The 15645-nt window shown below is 42.3% G+C and overlaps 1 protein-coding gene across 2 annotated transcripts in view; it reads left to right on the forward strand.

Annotated features, from left to right (window-relative positions):
• The window catches only part of SAMD12 (sterile alpha motif domain containing 12), a 146534-nt gene that overhangs the window by 69941 nt on the left and 60948 nt on the right, over window positions 1-15645 (forward strand). The window contains exon 4 of one of the 2 annotated variants that reach the window (XM_080340498.1): window positions 4424-4495. In XM_080340498.1, coding sequence (XP_080196624.1) covers window positions 4424-4495 — 72 coding nt within the window. Of the gene's footprint in view, window positions 1-4423; window positions 4894-15645 lie in introns of those variants that run through there. The other variant, XM_080340497.1, reaches the window with a different exon arrangement.

Genomic DNA, 15645 nt, shown 5'->3' on the forward strand with positions numbered 1-15645 from the left:
ATTTAACAACAGCTGTTTGTGATCAGTGCCAGTAGAAATCACTTGTTTCCACCCAGCCGTAAAGAACAGACTGGTAAAAGGGATTCCAGGAATAGGTACAGTCTTTCACACAGAATTTAAATAAATCAAGTCTACATATTGTAAGATGGTGCCATTTACAATGTAGCATATTTGTAATTTCTAATGAGATTTTTCCAGAAATCAGACATAGAATAAAATGGGTGTTGATAGTTGTTTTATAAAAGATTTCCAGCCTCTTAGAAAGTACATGGAAATTTTCACTGCTGGACTTCTGTTTCAAAACCGGACTGTCTTCATCAACTAACACCTTTATCATCAAACTAAGTGGATAACATTGGAAATAAGAAGATAAGAAATACCATTTTGGGTCGGATGTGGTACTCGTCCGTCCCGGTGCTCTGCCTCTGACAGCAGCAGAGCCCAGGACCCAGGGCCCTTGCTGTGGTCCTGTTCTCTTGGGCTCCCCAACATCCAGACTTGCTGCATTAGTGTGCTGGGACAGAGTTCCTTTTCTCCATGGTAGGCAGTCTGGGGCTGTGTTTTGGATTTGTGCTGGAAACAGTGCTGATAACACAGGGATGCCTGAGCTATTGCTGAGCAGCACTTACACACAGTCAAGGCCTTTTCTGCTCCTCACCCCACCCCACCAGTGAGGAGGCTGGGGGTGCACAAGAACACAGGAGGGGACACAGCTGGGACAGCTGACCCCAGCTGACCAAAGGGATATTCCATATCGTGTGACATCATGCTCAGTAAATAAACGAGGTTTATACTGAGCTGCAGCTCAGGGACTGGCTGAGCATTGGTCAGTTTGTGGTGAGCAATGTTTTTCATTTGCATCACTTGTCTATCTTGGGTTTTATTTCTCTCTCTTTTTGTTCTCCTTTTCATTATTTTTTTTTAATTTCTTTTATTATTAAACTGTTTTTACGTCAATCCACAAGTTTTCTCACTTTTACCATTCCATTTCTCTTTCCCCTCATTCTGCTGCGGGCGGGTGAGCGAGTGGCTGTGTAGTGTTGTTGACTGGAGTTAAACCACAATAATTAGGAAAAGTGCTTCCCCGCCTAAGTCTTTTAGTATCCATTGAGTAGCTCTCTCACTCTGTCATGAATCAAGTTGTTCACGGGTTTTTTTACAAGCTAGAATACAGTCACTGGCAGCCTCAGTGGTGCCAGAAGTGCCTGTGGTTGGGTATCTATCTTCTGCCTTCCACAGAGACTCTAAGTAATCCTACTAATCCTATCCTACTAGCACGGTAGTTGCTACACATCCTCTGTGTTTCAGATGCACCAGTCACACCTCAGACACATCAAATGAATTCTGCCTGTTGCCTTCCATTGATTATTGCAGAAGCTTAGGACGACTGCCAGATGTATTTGTCTACACAGCAGATGACTAAACTTAGGCGAGATCCATTCCCACTCGTTATGCCGAGCTGTAAACTCCTACGCTGAAAAGAGTTGGTGTGAAAGCTGGTTGAATTGCCCTTTTCACTTAGATGAGTTTTGGTTAACACCATCTTTCAGATTTTATGAAGCTGGTGTTGCTGATGCCTGCATGAGTGTGTTCTGTTAGAAAAGTGTTTCACCGTATTGGCACTTCTAACAAACATGCAAGTCACTTTGAGCTTTTTTGTAAATATAAAATAAAGTTTGGCTGTTTTGAATCCCTGAAGGTGAATGTTGCCAAATAGTTCAAAAGCATTTTTCTTCCTGTTGTTACTAGCATTTATGGCCTGTGCAATAAAGATTTATAATTACTGGCAAAATTGAAGGGAGGCAGGAGAAAAACCCTCGCCTTTTTATACCTTTGTAAAGTTGCTTTTCTAAGTTGAGTAAAAAGAGCGTGTTTTATTTAAAAGCTTCTTTTTTTTTATTCACATTCTTTAAAAGCCTTGCTGTAATGTAATTTTAAAAATGAATGTGGTTCTATTCAAATAAAAGTTTACTCTTAATGGCATTTATGCTTCGTATGATAGAGCACCTTCATTTATTTAGTTATATATAGGCAGTCAGCAGTGTTATGAACTGTTTCTTTATTGCTAAGCAGTATGCAGATCTGTGGATCTTCCACAAAGGAATGGGTGGGTTTTTTTAAACTCTTTATTTGACATGATCATAAAGCATGAGTACTAGCCCAGTGTTTTATGACATGCTCAAGTATGATTAATAATTTTAACTATGCTGGTTCCCCCCTAGGATCAATATTATAGAATTTTACCAGTCACCATTTGAATGGATTTTAATTGAAATTGATTCCCTATAAAATAATAAATTGAAGTGTATTAACAATGATCTTGTGGTCCTTGATGTTAAGAAGTTCTGAATTCTAACAAAATTCTGAACAGTTTTCAAAAAAGACCTGATCTTCCACTATGCATCTTAAGTACTCATAAAGCACCTGTTTTGGGTTTTTTTTTATTGAAGTGCTAATTCCAACAGATGACAGCATAAATACACCAGCCTTGATTTGCAACACGAATGTGAATGGAAATGTGGCAGAGAATTGTTGGGTTTTAAATAAATCTATTTTTCTGTTTGCAGTTCAGGTACAGCTGTATTGTGTGATCTTAACATTTCACTATTTACTGCTATGCATAGAGTTACCTTCAAATTTTTCATCCTTAAAAACACCTCCCAGTCACCTGACGTATTAAAAGTTCCCCATACAAAGGAAGGATGCCTTGAGAAAAGTGCAGTGAGTAGCTCCACTCCATCAGAACCTTCATGTTTTTCTTAAGGTGTCACCTCCAAGGGCACTGAGTCAGTCTTGGTTTTACTCAGTGTAGGAGTGACAGGTTGAGTTTTAGGCAGTGTGTACACGGCAATACCACACAGTTCAGAAGCTCCTCAGCCACACCAAGGTTCCATCCACATCTTAGAGCTTATTCTCAGTTAAGCTTATCCACATAGTTGGAAAAGTAGTTGGTTTACATACATTGGGCTTATACAATTGCTTCCACCTGAAGACAACCTGATTAGAAAATAGCCAGACTCAGGAATGTGCACATTGTTTTATATCCAGACAGCCTGGTATAAAATGCCAGGACTCTGACTTGGCATGTTCATTCAGTTACACAGGAGGGATGGGGCTCATCCTCAGGAGCTGTGGGAATAAGCAAGTTAGAGGCTTTTGTATGTGAACAAAAAAGCATGCCAGGGTTCCCCTTCAAGCCTGAGAGCAGTCTGAAGGCATATACATGGCCTTAGAGTTTTGAGTCCTCTCCACTAGAAGCAGGATTCAGATCTTCCCAGTTTGTTCATCTGGGACACCCAGCTGCCACCAGCAGGCCTTTGATGATGTGAGGTGGAGTTGAAGCAACTACCAGCACCTGGGCCTTGAAAGCAGTAATTTTGCCATATTCTTTCATTCTCTACTGAGGCCAGTTTTGAAGCCTACTGCTGGTAACATCAGCAGCAGACTCTGAAGTTCAGTTCTGGGGGTTTTTTTGTGTGTTGAGAGCACCGTTGTGCTTTCAGGAGCTGGGTTTTGAGAGAAAGACCTGAAGGAAAGAGGTTCTTGCTAACACCACTTACGCCTCTGTTCAGGGAGCAGTAATGCAAAGCTTCTGTTGTTAAAATTTGCTCTCCAAAGTCCTCTAAGCTGTATGGGTTTTGTTTTCTTTCCTCTTCAGCATATATCAGAGGTGGAGATGGAGAGGGAATGGTAATCACATTTCCTTCTTTCTTTAAAGTGTTAGGTCATTCCAGTTTTGAGAAATAAAGAGGAAAGCTTGCTTTCTTACTCGATTGCTGTTTGTCTTTCATTCTTTTAAGAACTCCTGAGTGAGGATTGTTGTTTAAGTTGGGCCAAGAGATTAATATCTCCTACTCTAGTTTTCTTTTGTTGATTCTACTTTAGCCTGAGTGTTTTAAGGACTGATTAGACTACAGCTGTCTGGTGAGGAATTTCTTTAGCTTGTTCCAGCGAGTGTAGCTGTGAAACAATTTCAGACATTCCTTGTGATTTGCTGTCATAAGGTGCCAAGATGGTCCAGCCGTATTTAAAGACTCTTGGATGCTGGAATGAGCCAGCAGCATCATCCTAGACAACAGACCAGCTTTTAAAAGTGTTAGGCAATGAAGGATGCACACAGACCTTTGAAAATTCCCTGCACTGATCACTCCCACAGTGTCATAGCAGTTGTAATTCTTGGTCCAAATGTTAAAGGCTTTGAAGCAAACAAACTATTTTTCAGCTGAAGGGGATGGGAAGGAGGAAGGGAGGGATAGTCCTGGCTCTAAAGGTCCACTGACAAATCCCTCGTCACCTGTGTACTCTCTGAATGCATCTTTCTTTAGACTCGAGTTGCTCTAATGCATCCAGCAGTGCAGCTGCCATCCTTTCTGTTACAGCTGTTGACTGTGGCACTAACTACTGATATTGTTGACTTTTGTAGATCTCTACTTAAACCTGGAGAATGGTTTTTTGAGGGTCATAGAAAAGCAGCCAGTCCTTACAGGCCATCAAGGTAATGAATGTCTTTTTGCTGGGATATATCTTCATAAAATGACACATCTATGAGCTTTTTTTGTCTTTTTCTAGAAATTTTTTTTTCCAGCTATTGTTGTAAAAATAGTGTTTTATTTTCTTCTAATCCTAATAACCTCTTTCCAAGTGAATTATTGTTGTTTACTGATATGTGCTTGCTAGAACTGTTTGTTGATAAATTTTCTTTCACCCTTCTTAAATATCAGCTGCTGTGATAAGCACTAAAATGCGTGACTATTGCGTTGTCAGCAACTCGTGTTTTCCCTTATTATACCATTACTGCTATTCTTGAAATTGCCCTGGTTCCCTCTAGTAATGGGCATGTCACTGTTGGAATTTTACTGTACTTGTACATGGCTTAGCTGATCATATGATAATTCTGGTATGAGAATATATGTTGTACTGATTTCTTCAGTGTTCTCTTGTGATCCAGATGATCAGAAGCCAGGCTGTTTTGGTGAGGGATGTAAACAGATGCTGGGACCGGAAGAGAGAAATCCTTTTATCAAGGGTGTTTCTAGGAATTAGGAGCACCTCAAGCTCCTTCTTTAAGTTTCTGCTGCTTATAATTAATTTGCTTGGAGTCTTTAGGAAAGTCTTTAGCTGACTTAAAACTCAATGCATAGCCTTCATGCACACATTCTATATCAATTCTAGAAGAGCAAGCAAATGGCAAGAGTAGCCACTCTACTAAGAAGCACGTAAATTTATGTCTACTACCAGCTATGGGTTGATCTTATCCAAATTATCTCCCTTTGAAAATCTGAGACCTCGACTTTGCTCTTGGTTCTGTGAGGGCAAATGAAGGAGTAATGCTCCATTGATTACAGCAAAATGTGAAAATAGTTAAAATGAGAACAGGATCAACCCCATTTTTCCTCTGCAGCATGAGACTATAAAGCCCATTCAAATCAATGAAGGGTACTGATGACTTTGCTGACCTTTGGATCAAATCCATAAATGTTTTTAGTAACTTAATTAAAACCACAAATACAGAAACATAAGTGTTCTGTTCTCTAACCTAATGTAGGTCTTTCTAAAATTGAAAAATATGATCCCTTGCCAATTTTATTGAATCGAAAAGATAATTTTGGTATTTTATTCTCTTTAGAACTTTTTTCTTAACAACATAAAGCCTATTTTTCACTTGGTCTCCAAATCTCTTTTGATGATGTGCACTGCCTGTGTTATTTGCAATCCTAATTTCATAATCACTGTTGAAAATGAAGCCCACAAAACTTGCTTTTATCTTAGTCTTTTTATTCATGTTCTTTACTAACATGGCATAATCAAAGATAAAAAGCAAGTATACTGTCTTTTAGCTTGAGCAGTTTGAAGTGTCTTTGTTGCATCTTACATTAGCAAGCTAAAAGTTAGGTGTCTGTCATTGCTCGCCTTCCTCAAATAATCCCTGAAGAGCAGCCAGCTCCAGGGATAATCTGTGCCCTCCTAAAACAGATGCCCATGATGGGTGCAATGCTTTGCCCCCTGGAGGTTCCTTCTCCTGTCAGCTGGAGGACCCCCTATTTAATTTGGGATCACTAAAATTAAATAGAGGAAAAACAGGCAATAGCTTTTCCCGTGTTTCACTTCTCAGCATGAAGCATATAACAAGTGACGTTACCTGCTTTTGATTTGACACCAACCTTCCACTGCCTTAGTATGTTAATTTTATTGTCTTTATCTGTACCTGTTAGCAAGATTTGTTATGCTGTGCCCTTAAATTGCTTGGGTTTTGCCTACAATTGATAACATTGTCTTTCATATTCTATTACTTTCTATGAACATTTTTGTAACTGAGCTAAGTACTGCTCACTGGTAGTAGAATTAAAGAACCAACCAAAAAGGCTAATGAATGAGTTACAAGTTCTGGGTTAAGGGGCTTGGGGATTGTTTTCTTTCTTGTACTTTAAATGGTCCTTTACTCTGAAGCAGACAAGGACTCATTTTATATATTGTCGTGGGATAAGGTTATAATGTACCTGCGCTTTGGCAATTTTTCTCAGACATGAGTGCTTTAATAACTGCAGTTAGACAGATCCTAGTCCTCTGAGTTCTTCCTTTCATCTGGATGTGGTTGAGCCTGATACAAATATTAAACTGTCATTATTATATTACAATTGTGGCTTTTGTTGCCTCTGTGGAGCTGGGTCCAGGCGTACACAGGAAGGCCAGGACCAGGCTGAGAGCCCCAGGTGAAATGCTCATTGGGAACTGAACTTTTGCTTTATAATTCAGAAAACTTACTGAAAACTTCCCTTTCATATAATTAATTAGTGCAGGAAATGAAGGTGTAAGTCTCTTGAAAACTGTGAGCTGCATAGTTTAAGTTAAATAAAAAAGCTGGTAAAACCTATCAAAAAATGGCTTGCAATAATAATACAGAGGAGCAACTGAAACCCCAAGCTTCTTCATGTGTCTTTTGTTTGTTCTTTCTGCATCTCCCTCAAAGTTCCCTTGCATTCTCATGCAGCTCGTTCATTTTATTGAATGCTAAAGCCTTTTACCATCTGCCAAAACGTTTTATTTTGGGGTTTCCTCTCATGTGGGAGGGTGGTTTCCTCCTTCCCTTCATGCTACTTTCATTGCTATCTTTAGGACTCCGAGCCTACCGGAGACCTTCCTGTCTCCGTTATTGCTCAGTCTCCTCCTTCCTCGCTGCAAGTTCCTGCTCCCGGGGGCAAAGAAGAAAACAAGAACTGACGCTGCCTTTTTGAGCTGCCGAGCTGATGCCGATGCCTTTTGTTCTCAACACAAGAGTCCAGTTCCTGGAGAGCAGGGCTGCGCCTGCCCGGCAGCGGCGCTCCCTGCAGCGGGTGCTTTCAGGAACGGTTCCTGCGCGAAGGTGTGTGTAACTGCCCGTGCTTGGGCTGAAGAGTGCAATGGGCTTCGGAAAAAGGACACCGGAACCCATAGCATTTACTCCAAAAGCAGTTTATTCCTCTCTGTTTGTTAGTCTTTTACCTCAGCACATTAATCCAGCCTGTTCTGCCACTGTTAAGACATCTATAGCCATAGCCATTTAGTTTTTTCCTTTTATGGGAACTTTTAAATGTTTATTTTTTCTATGCACATATCGATTTCCTATCTTTACCTTTCTTGTGCTGTAGAGAAAAAGAAGTGAAATTGGAGGTGTTATATTTGCAAAGGGATAGAACTGCATCTTTCTTTTTTCTCTTCCTGGGAGTAAAGTAAAGTAGATGCCCGTCAGGGTTTTTCAGCACAGCTCTCAAGGATGCAGGGGATACACTGCAGTGGGATGTGGGTGTCCAGGTGCCACGCCATGAACACGACAGGAGGAGGCTACGAGTCCTGGTCAGGCACCTCTCTGCTGTGCAGGTCTTCCTGCCATCATCTCTCCTCGAAGCAGATGCTCCATGGGCAAACAGAGTCCTGCCTTTTCCCTGCAGCCTCTGCCCCAGGAGCAGGCAGCCCCGTTACTCGTGTCCTCACTGCTGTCCCCCTGTGACCCGGGACTGTCTGAATGTGGAGGGCACGGGCACTGGGAGTTGCGCTGGGTGTCAGGTCACCTCCTGAGAGCTTTACCAGGATCCATATCAAACACATTATACCTCTGCTGAGTGCATTTCTGGCTTTTTTGCTTTTGTTTTTTATTTTTTTAAATCACTGGCATTATGCCAACCAGAACATCAGGTAGTAATAGGAACACAATATTATTTTGTTTGTGATTAGCTCATCTCTTGGACTCCAAAATGTTTTAATTTCTATCCCTCTATCATCACCCAAGTCTCTTCGAAGCTCTATTCTTTGGTTTATTTACACTCCCTCTATAATTTAGAACTTTACTGTTGATCGCCATGAAAAATTGTCAGTGCTTTAAAATAAATGATCCATCTTCCATCCCTTCAGTGCATCGAGTTTTTATGACTATAGGAATCTAATGAAAGGTTGAAATGGTGATGAGGAGGATGAAGGTGTCCCAAGGTGTTGCCTAAATGTCTGATCTACAGATGAAAAGGGATGCTGGGATTTCTGTTCAGGGAAGTGCCAGTAAAGCTCCCTATTTCACAGCACTGGATATTTTAATGACATTCAGTTCCAAACTCTATGTACAGCATTGCACACAGAGGTCAGTGGTGCCCATTTCTGACAGCAGAGTGGTGCAACAGAACACAGCACCCTGAGATGGCATCCTCCTGAAAAATAAGAGGGCTGCGTGAAAGAATTTCACATAGGAGACATATGCATCTCCTTGTTTAGGAAGCAAAGCATTGTACTTCTGAATAAAAACAGTTTTCCGTGTTCTTTCCGTCACACTGATGCACACACATGCACGCACTCTAATTGGATAAAAATGTAAACAGTAAATTAAGGATATGATTAAAAATTAAACAGCCACTGCAGAAGCCATCAATAGTAAGTGCTTATTAACTTACATATAACAGCATTCTGGTGTGATAGCTTCAAATTGGCTGCTGAAATGGATTTGCAGCAAATCAGGCCAGCTTTCCAAAAGGATATTTCTGGGTTTCAGTAATCAGACCCTCAGCTCTGATTGCTTGTTTTGTTCCTTCACATTTTTTGCCAGCCTTTTTAAGTAACTGATAATATGCATGACTTTCTTGAACTACAGTGGGCGATGTGCTAAATCCTCTGCCTCTGGTGCTTCGCAGAACGAGACAGCGTGGGTTTGATCCACCTTTGTCCCATCTCATGCACTGTGAGACTTCTGTGATTCGCTTCTCGTCTCCATCCCCTTTTTCCAAGGGCAGGGCTTCACCAGAGCCTCTCTCCATTCTGTGACCCACCTTGCTGGCTGTTTGTTTATGTATGTGCTGCATGATAAGCCGAAGGGCAAAGCTGGTTTATATATGTTCGCCTCCCCATCCGAGTGCCACATCCAGAGCTGCACCTCGGTGATCTGCAGACCAGCTCCATCTGGCAGAGGCTGCAGGTTCTGGAAAGGGTGCCCACCAGCTCCATGGTCCCTTTCTGTCCCCTCTCATCACATTCATGCCCAACTCTTGTGTGTCCTGCACGTGCAGTCTTGTATATTGGAGGACAAGAAATATGGCCATCTTGCTTCATTAGAGTGAACATCGTTTTGAGCTAGAGCAAGTGATTCACAGTAGGGCTGTTACAGTCTGGATTCAACACCGGCAGCTCAATGTCAGCTTTAAATATTTAGGGGGAAGTTGAAACAAGGTTAAAGACCTCTCAAAGTTGGGACTAATCTGGAAGGGCAAAGCAAGATCTTTTCCAGTGAGCTCTGTCTTTTTGGATGTTTGCTTTTCAGGTGGGTTGGGTAATATGCATATGTTACCAGTATATGGTACAAAGGAGCTGTTGCATGCTTGTTTCCTGCCTTCATATGGTCAAAACTGAGTGCTGCTCACTCCAGAAAGGAGATGAACTTTGTGCTTGTTATCTGGGTCTCCTGTGTTCGTTTAGGCTGGGGACCTCCTTCCCCTTTTCCTCCTGGCAGTCGAAAGCGAGAAATGAATGAGTTTTACTTGAGTTTAAGATCTATAGCCAGCACAATGTCGGTGAGTGGGTTGTATGTATTCTCTAAAAACAAACAAATTACAAACAAAAACAAAACAAAATCCCAACTTTACTCTGATTCCACCTTCCTGTGAGAAAGTAGCACATCTCCGAAATGGCTGCCAAACTCCTTGAATGTGGCTGCAGGTGGCTCAAATGTGTTTTTTGTTAAAACACAGCTGGGAGATTATTTCTGTCATGAACACCTCAGGTCTATCAACTCTTTCCGTGCTTGGTCTGCTCCCGTTGTTGTGGTCCGTATTTGGAGCCATACAGTGGGTGGCTCTGTGGTAGCACTGGTGGTGTGGCTCAAAGCTGCACTTTGGGGAGCTGGACAAATGAGTGGGAAATGCCGGAGCAGCTGTTTTCTGTTCAGGGTTGCCTTCAGTTGCTTAGACTGCTGACTTGTGTTTTGGGCGAGATAAAGGCTGACCTGAGTGGGATATTCACAGTAGGAGCTTCTGGATGTAGCCGGGGAATAGCATGAGAAGGGATGCTGTAGCTCTAAGCAAGTGGGGACATAATGGGTGTGAAGCAGGTGTGAGATGCAGCATGGGGTTCCTGCAGCTGCTGAGAGTCACTGCTGGAGCCAGGGTCCTGGATTAGGTGGCCTCAGTATGGGCTTCACTCTGAGGAAGCCTTTACCTGCTGTGCTTTGTTTCCTGACTTTGCCAAAGCCTTTCCAATGTAGTTGTATCCCCGTGCCAGCCACCAATTCTCTGACCATGGATAGAAGGGAGAGGAGTCACAGAATTGTATAACAGTGTGGCTTGGAAGGGACCTTCAAAGGTCATCCAGTCCAACCCCCTGCCATGAGCAGGAACATCTTCACCCAGATCAGGTTGCTCAGAGCCCCATCCAGCCTGGCCTGGGATGTCTCCAGGGATGGGGCATCTACCACCTCTCTGGGCAACCTGGGCCAGGGTTTTACCACTCTCGCTGTAAAAAATTTCTTCCATATGTCTAAGCTGGATCTACCCTCTTTTAGTTTAGTTTAAAATCATTACCCCTTGTCCTACTGTAACAGGCTCTGCTAAAAATTCTGTCCCCATCGTTCTCATAATCCACTTTTAAGTGCTGAAAGGCCTCAATAGAGTCTCTCTGCAGCCTTCTCTTCTCCAGGCTGAACAGCCCCAACTCTCAGCCTGTCCTCGCAGCAGAGCTGTTCAGCCCTCTGACCATTTCTGTGGCTCCTCTGGCCCCTCTTCAACAGGTCCATGTCTGTCCTGTGCTGAGGGCTCCAGAGCTGCACACAGGACTCCAGGTGGGGTCAAGGGTACACAATGTGCCCAGGTAGGAGGGAGGGAACAAGGTTTGAAACCCACTGGCCTAGGCTGGTGGAGCTGAATTGCTGTCAGCAGCCGAGGGCAACCTCTCCAGAGTGGTCTCAAGTGTACAGAATACCGTAGGAAGCAATTCCTTTTCTTCTCCATGTCCTGAAGAACAGATGGATTGGACATGTTTTTTGCCTTAAGCTGTCTTGTTTTATCATCACATCAGATCTAGGTGCTTGACAGATGTGCCAAACAGAAAATAAAATTCATCTATGCCCAGTTGTATGGATTTTAGCATCTCTAGTTCCTATTTAGAACTATTCTCTTTATTGTCCAACTTAGCCTGTGTATAAATGAGGAGATGTTTTCATTCAAATTAAGGGACAACAGAGACAAACTGTTACAAGTGCAAACTGATCTCATGAGTTTTGAAAACACAGTTTGACATCTTCTACTTTTTGGTTCAGAGCTGTGTCTGAGATGGGCAGAATGTCAAACTCAAGGCGGAGAAGCCAGGTTGAACCACACGGGCAGTAGTGAAGCAAGATTTTGTTCATGTTACGGCTTGAATAGCTTGAAATTTTAAAACCTGTGTTATAATTGCAAAAGCATGAAATAAAGGCTTTTTGAAGTCAGCAACATGTTTGCTCCGAAGTTATTGCAACATAGCTCTGAATATCAAAAGCAGATTCTATTCAGATTTACCCCATTCCTGTTTCTTCCCCCCAGCACACACTTGCATTCTATGGGGGATGAGGCAGCAAGTGCTTCTGTGTCTTTTTTTCACAGCAAGGTCTCTATTGTGTTTTTTTTCCTTCCTCTTCAAAAAAATTGAAGAGCTTAAAATTATGTTAAAATACTGCAGTATTTTCAACAGTTGCAAACCATGCAGTGCGAAGCAGGTAGGAAGTATTTAATGTGATTTTAAATTAAAACTATGCTATATATTTACTTTTTTAAAGAAAAGTACATTGGATTTAATTGAACTTCAGACAACAGAGTAAAGTTAGATCTTACAAGTTCTTGTAATTATTTAAACTCATATTTTTTAATGTATAACACTGAGTATTTGCTGCTGAAATGCGAAGGAAGTCACACAACAGAATTGGTGAAAGACATTGGTTAAACACCTGTTGCTGAAGAGCTAAATTCTTTTTGTACTTCTGCAGGTGCAGAGATAATATCTTTTTCATGTTTGTTCAGCTATTTCAATGCAGTGACTAGTTCATTCAAAAGTAAGAAACCACTTGGGAGGAAAAAAAAAGCTGAAAAGCTTGTTTTTTTCTTTTAATCTATAAACAAAATCTGTGCAGTAGAGGATAAGATCTACCAGTTCTGCGCTCTTGAGAAGTATGGCAACCAGAGCTGACATTCAGTTCGCCAAGGTAATGCTTCCTTGCTTAATGAGACTGATTACTTAAAAACTGTAATGATAAGCTTATTTTTGCCTTGATTATGTAGCTTATTTGGAAAATACTGTTCTTCAATATTTTTATTGCATTTCACTTTTACACAGTAAGATCTTTGCTGATTTTTGGAATGGATAAGGAGACAAGAAGTGGATGCATATCCCAGTGGCATCCCTAAGGGATTGATACAGGGGACACCACTGTCCAAATGCCTTTGTTAGTGGCCATGACGATGAGACAGGGTCTACCCTCAGCAAATTTGAGTGAAGATACCGAACTGGGGACAGTGCTTGATGTGCTGGAGGGCAGCGCTGTCACTCGGGGGGATGTGGGCAGACCGGAGGAGTGTGCTGACAGAGCCCCGCAGACCTTAGAAAGCTCAGCAAACACCACCACAGAGTCCTGCATCTGCGATGGAATAACTCCCTGCACCAGGACAGGCTGGGCCTGACTGGCTGGGGAGCCCTTTCCTGAAAAATCTCTTGGGGGTCTTGATAAACAACAATTTCAGTATGAACAAGCAGCATCATATTGGGCTGTACAAGCAGCAGGGTAGCCAGCAGGTCAAGAGAACTGATGGTTCCCTTCCGTTTGGCACTGACGAGGTGACATCTTAAGCTGTCTGTGCAGTTTTGGGCTCAGTGCAAGAAAGACATTGACAGACTGGAGTGAATCAGTGGGTAAGTCACCAAGGTGGCCAGGAGCTGAATCACATGCTGTAGGAATAGAGGGTGAGGGCTGGGCTTGTTCAGCCTGAAGACAAGGTCTGGGGGTTCTTACTGCTGTCTGCAACTGCCTCTTGGGAGGGCTTATAAAGACAGAACCGGCTTCTTCTTAGGTGTGCACAGGGCTGGAACAAGAGGCAACAGGCACACGTTGTAACGTAGAAAATTCTAATGAAATATAAGGGAGGGGAATAAGGGTGGTCAAACAGTGGAATGGGGCCAGAGAAGCTGTGGTTCTCCATCATCATAGATACTCCAAACTCTACTGGACACGACCTAGGGCAGCGTGGTCTAACACTAATCTTGCTCTGAGCAGGAGGTTGAACTAGACACTTCCAGCGGTGCCTTCCATCCTGCACGGTTCTGTGATTGATAGATGCCAGTGTGTGAGCTAATTGCCAGAGCTGCCTTTCGCCAGTCACTCTAGGAAAAATAGGAACCATCAGAGATGTTTTATGTGATTTTCTTTAGACATCTACTATGGGAGATCTGATCTCTTCTCTGGAGTGACAAGCTGAATAAATGCCTACCTTTCGTCAAGTGAATGTTGTGTAGGCTGTCTAACAATGGCTAAAATCTGAAGAGGGTTGCTTTTGTTTCTGAGGGTAAAGGAGATTAGTGAAGGAATTTATGCTTTATTCTGAGACATCAGAAGGAAGTGACTGAGAATTTGAAGGCAGAAGGTAACGTGAGTGAAAATGATCACAAAAGATTTTCTGATCTGAAGGAGAGGAAGAAATGAGTAAAAGCCGACAAATAACGTCAAAGGACTTTTAAAGAGCTGGTTTCTTTGATCTTTGGAATAGATAGGTAAGGGCTGGGAAGAGAAGGAAGAGAAAGTTCAAGGGAGCTGTTTTTTGGAAGGCAGGATACCACAGACATGGCAGCAGACTGTCTCACTGAAGGAAGAAGACACAAATTATCAGAAGCACTTAAAGCCTTCTGCGATTACTTGAAAATCAGGAATATTGCAATTTATGGGAACAGGACAATGCATTGCTGAGGGAAAAATTTCAACAGTAGCACAAACTAGTTTAATGAGTTGCAACTACAAGGGATATTAAAATTCCAGGTTTTTTTGAGACTACAGAAATAAGTGAAAGATGAAGGAAATTAGAGTTCTGTTACTTTGTGGACAAGGAGGCGAAAGCTGGTCACAAAGAGGAGGATGAACACTTCAGCCTTTCTTGGATTCAGTTTTCCCAAACAGGTTAATCATGATGGAGTGCTTTGCCCACTTAAACAGAGGGGAAACACCACAAGCTGGAATGGGGAAAAAAGGTGAAATATATGGAGGAAAGTTGGATACAGTCAAGCCATTGGGGTCTAATGAAATTAGCCCTAGTACCTGGGAGTCAGTTGAGACCAGCCCCGAACTTCAGCTTTCATCTTTAAGAACTTGTGAAGGATGAGGAAGGGCAAACTTAAACACATGAAATGAGGAAGCCTGTCAGCTTAACTTTGATACATGGTGAAATGCTGCGGGAAATGATTAATCAATTTGTAAACACCTAGAGGATAATAAGCTGATAGAAAAACAGCCAGTGTGGATTTGTTAAGAAAAAAAAAATGTTTCAGACCTCTCTAATTTCCTTTCTGAATGGAGTAGGAGTTGTAGCAGATAGAAATAGTAGGTATGTCTTGTCTTTGGTAAGGCTTTTGGCAGTGTTGTGGAAAGGCATGTAGCCACAAGTAAATAGGGAAAAAGTCATATAGGTGAAATTACTGTGAGGAAGGTGAAGGACTGGTTGAAGTACGGTGTTCAAGGACAGTTACTGTTTGTTTGGCAGATGGAAGGGAGCCCGGAGCACAGTGCGGTTACTTTCTGCTCAGGATCATGTGCTGCTCGTGGTTTTCATTAGTGTCTTGGCTGGTGGGCTGGAGAGTACAGCGGGCAAGGGACTGTAAGCTCCAGTGTTTTGGGGCATTGTGGAGGGCAGGTTTGGAGTCCAAATTGATCTCAATAAAATGCAGAAATGGTTAAAATGAGTAAGATGAGAATTCAGAAAATGTAAGTGAGAAGGCCTGCAGTGAGGAAGGGAAAACAAGTGTATGAATGCAGACGAGGGATATCTGAGTAAGTACCAGTGCTGTGAGAGGGCATGTGGTGTTGGGATATCACAAGCTGAATGTGAGTCAACAGCCTGATAGGGCTGGCGGAGAAAATGGGGAAGAGACCAGACTTCAGCATAAGGGGGAGTCTCGCGTGAAAACCAT

Source organism: Nesoenas mayeri, assembly GCF_963082525.1.
Source record: "Nesoenas mayeri genome assembly, chromosome: 2".
Lineage (NCBI taxonomy): Eukaryota > Metazoa > Chordata > Aves > Columbiformes > Columbidae > Nesoenas > Nesoenas mayeri.